This window comes from Gavialis gangeticus, unplaced genomic scaffold (assembly GCF_001723915.1).
Source record: "Gavialis gangeticus isolate Ggan-Ray unplaced genomic scaffold, GavGan_comp1, whole genome shotgun sequence".
NCBI lineage: Eukaryota > Metazoa > Chordata > Crocodylia > Gavialidae > Gavialis > Gavialis gangeticus.
The window spans coordinates 32752471-32756505 of record NW_017729032.1 but is presented as its reverse complement, the minus strand read 5'-3'; the positions used below and the strand labels follow the sequence as shown (position 1 = coordinate 32756505).

General features: G+C 37.9%; 1 protein-coding gene across 3 annotated transcripts in view; it reads left to right on the top strand.

The window, feature by feature from the left end:
* The first annotated feature begins 755 nt into the window (after positions 1-755).
* KBTBD3 (kelch repeat and BTB domain containing 3) overlaps positions 756-4035 on the top strand; it is a 6394-nt gene continuing 3114 nt past the window's right edge. Inside the window, exons 1-2 of one of the 3 annotated variants that reach the window (XM_019525332.1) lie at positions 1087-1454; positions 1626-2167. Coding sequence is in view for 1 of the 3 variants with exons in the window: in XM_019525331.1 (XP_019380876.1) it covers positions 952-1175 (224 nt within the window). In the remaining 2 variants the exon portion in view is untranslated. Of the gene's footprint in view, positions 1455-1625; positions 2168-4035 lie in introns of all 3 variants that reach the window. The other 2 variants (XM_019525333.1, XM_019525331.1) reach the window with 2 other exon arrangements.

The following is a 4035-nucleotide window of genomic DNA, read 5'->3' as shown; positions in this document are numbered from 1 at the left end:
CACCCCCCCCTACTGGCCTGCTGCAAGGCCTATAAGATATAGCGCGTGTGTATTTTATTTTAATAATGGCAGTAGATGAAAAGTTAAAATTAATTCCTTTTCTTTTTCTTCATAATCAGGAAGTAACTTTTTTCCTACTGCCTGATCTGTCCTAGCTTCTGGCAATGGGAGTTCAACATTGTGCCTACTCCATTCTTCTAAATGAGCAAAAGCAGACTAATGGTTCCATTATAGCTGCTCATCTCCCTTGCAGTTACCAAGGAGAAATGCAGCAAATGTAGGCATCTATGTGAGTGCAAAGATGGACAGTCTAGTTCATGCACTGTCTCCCCACATATGCCATAGTAAAGAGACAGTACAGTCTTCTAAACTAAATACAGTAAAAGCCGTGTTATCTGGCACTTTATTACCTGACATGATGGTTGACGTGGCAAAAATGAAACCGGAAGTCCCACTTCCGGTTTTGCCAAATCCCACTTTGCCACAGCCTGGGCCAAAGCAGACTGTGCAGGGCCTCCCTCCCTGTCCCCCGGCACACTAACACCTGTGCAGGGCCCCTCTCCCTGTCCCCCAACACACTGATGCCAGGAAGTGAAAGCCTAGAGTGAAGGCCTGGCGCACTGGATGCGGCAGGAGGGGCGGTGGCCCAACCAGGTAACCGGCAAATTTGGTTATCTGGCACCCCTCATTCCCTATGGGTGCCGGATAACAGAACTTTTGCTGTACTAATGAAAAATCACATAAGAATCATAGCTGTGTTTACTGTATTTATTGATCTATATGTATCTGTAATTCACAGGCTAAAATTAATAGGGTCAAATTAACCACATTGAAAAACCTCACATAATGAACAAATTTGACAGCATTATTTATGTATTCAAATTTGAAATAGCATTATACAATCAGTGACTTATTTCTCCATTTCAGTTCTACGAATAGTTTGATGAAAACATGGACAATCAACGGGATACCATTAACAGATCAACTTGCAATGGAATTTCTGTTCCTGAAAAGAAAATAAACTCCTTAGTGGCTGAAAGTCATGGGATACAAATTTTAAAAGTACTGCAAAGGTTCAGAGAACAAAATATTTTTTTTGACTTTAAAATACTTGTAAAAGATGAAATTATTCCTTGTCATCGTTGCGTGCTGGCAGCATGCAGTGACTTTTTCAGGTAATGTTGCTTGTAGTATGATTTTGAAGGGAATGGATATTTTTATGTTCTTGGTAGGGAAAATATAACCATATATATTTATAAAATAGATCAGCATGACTTGTATTTATTCTTAGTTTTGAGTATTATATTAAAGATCGTTAAATTTATGCATGTAATACATATGTATTATAACCATATATGTAAGCTATGTATACTTTCATTAGGATTCTAATCTGGGCCTAAATTTAGACATGCATATTAGAAAAAGTAGAATGGCTCTGAATCTGAAGTGCACATGTCAGCCTACAATCTAACAAGTAAATATACTTTCCTAACTACTTATTAAGCATAGTGGAAAGGCCAGGCTTATGTGTATTCTGTATCTACATAAATGTCCACAAAATGGAACATGGGTTTGGAGGTCCTAATACTCACATCTCAGACATTGTTATTGTAGAATGGCAACAGGCAGATCATGAATATATTTTATATTATAGTAAATTAGTCCACAACATTATAGAATAAACTTCATAATAAATTTTACAATTTTTCTGATGCGTTAAGAAGGGAGATGTTTGGTTTAAATGTAACTTAAAATCTAAGGTTGATTTTTATTTTTTTCTTATTTTTTACAAATTTGTCCAAATGTCAAATTCAGCACCCAGACAATAAATGGGTTGGTCAACTTTCCTTATGGTACCAGGATTTATAAAGGTTAATGAATTATTTTTGCTCATCCATATAAAGGATATAGCTTTTCTATTACAACATGACTAATCTTCATTACCAAAGAATCTTGTTAATCTTTGTTCTAGTAAGGCACAAATATGCAAATCTACACTGAAAGTATATTTCCAGGTATACTGTTCACTGAAGCACAAAACATGTTTTTCTTTGCTGAGGAATTAAAACTACTGAAAATGAGGTAATATTATCAAGAAGGCAAAAGCGGAGTAACATATCATTGCCTAGCCCAGCCCCTGCCATGAACTGAAGCTCTGAGATGCTCAGTGAGTACATGTTGAGACTTTTGCTACTTACTCTTCCTACCAGCTGCTTCTCCTGATGCTTTCACTGAAAACACAGTTCTTATGCCAAATCTCTGAGTGAAGAGGAACTGGCTGGCAACACTACATGGAGCAGAAGTTCTTTAGAAAAGTTACCTCTATAATTCTGCTTCCCACCTCTTTCTGCAGCAGTTCCTATGAAAGCTACCCCTGTCCCTCCTTGACAATCAAGAGTAACGGGGAGCAAGTAACGTGCTCACCAGGTGTGTCTACATGTGCATTTACTGCGCAGTAAATTATTGCACAGTATGTGGTTTTTAGACCAGCGTCTACAGATGTAGCCATTACAGTACAGTAATGCTGTGTGTGCACCAACCTGGGAATAAAGTTACTCTCAAGTCAATTCGCACAAACGGGGTTACTGCACAGTAGCTATTCAGGAGTAAATTTGCTACCTGCATCATGTGGGTAGCAGATTTACTCCCAAGTCAGCGTAAGTTGCCATCGTTACTGTGCAATAACCTAAGTTACTGTGTAATAATGATGCATGTGTAAACACTCCCACTGCCTACTTACTGAGAGGATAGGATGAGGGGCTGAAAGATGTGGGTCATTTTTTCCTTCAGCAACTGGAAGTCCATCACCAACTTATTCCTCTTTTCCTGAAGAATTCTGAATTATACACAAAGGCAGCACTTTCTCAAGAACTATTGCTGAAGAAAAGAGAAACAGTGTAAGAAGAAATATTTCTTCTTCTTCATTCCTTCAGCTACTTCCTACCTCACTTTTCTTAGGCTCCCTACATTAGCTAATACGGATTATTGAGGTATTATTACATATCAAGTAGTCTAGGTATAAGCAAAACATATCACGGTATATTTCACAGAATATCCATGTTGTTTAAATATTTTAGAACACCATGACCTACAATCAACTGTGGCATAAATAGGTGTAATCCAATAGATTTGCACTCTCTCATACAGCTGAATTTGGTCCCCTATATTAAAGAACATAGCACAATGGAATGCAAAGTACATGCAAGAAGTGTGAAGGAGATATTAGTTACAATTTAATGTTCATTTTGTTGCTGTGCCACAGAGTGCTGCAACCCTCACTGCTTTCACTCAAGATGTAATCTCTTAATTGCAATAAATTTCTGTTGATGGAGGATTCAGTGCAGCAGTTATGGGCTCATTGTAATATGACTCTGGGCATATGCAGATGGTCTGAGTAACCTGGAACTCAGGAAAGTTCCAATTAAAAAAAATCCTCCCTGCATATTGTTTGTAGGAAAAATCCAGGAGCCTAGCAGGAAGTTAAGGATCCGTGTGTGTCAGATAGACCCTACTGCTTTATAAACTAGGCAGCAAGAAACCAAGGACCTACATGAAAAAGAGAGGCTACTCTTGTGCTAGAAACTCAACATGAGTTTCCTAAATACACTGTGGAAATGTAACCTGGAAATGAAGGAATTAGTTTGGAAATGCTTTAGCCTGAACACATCAGTGCTGCAGACCCTACTCTGTGGTGGTGACATTTTAAAATTAAATCATTTGGAACAATGCATCATAGAATGACAGGTGAGGATGGGTCCCGTAATTTTCCATCCTATGTTCCCTCCCTCTCTCCCACTGCATTCTATTAGTTAATATTATTATATGTTCCCATGACTTTCTGTTTCTCTTCACCAAGTCCCATGTTCCTATCTGTTTTTTCTGACATCCTGTCCTTACCTTTTCACCATCATCCACCCAGTTGACAGGCTTTTAACTGGAAAAGTATTTTTGTCTCAGCTGTCTCTTTTAACCCAGAACACAAATTTAAATACTTCTTCTTTCAACAGAGTATTTAAAAAAAAAAAAAAAAAAAAA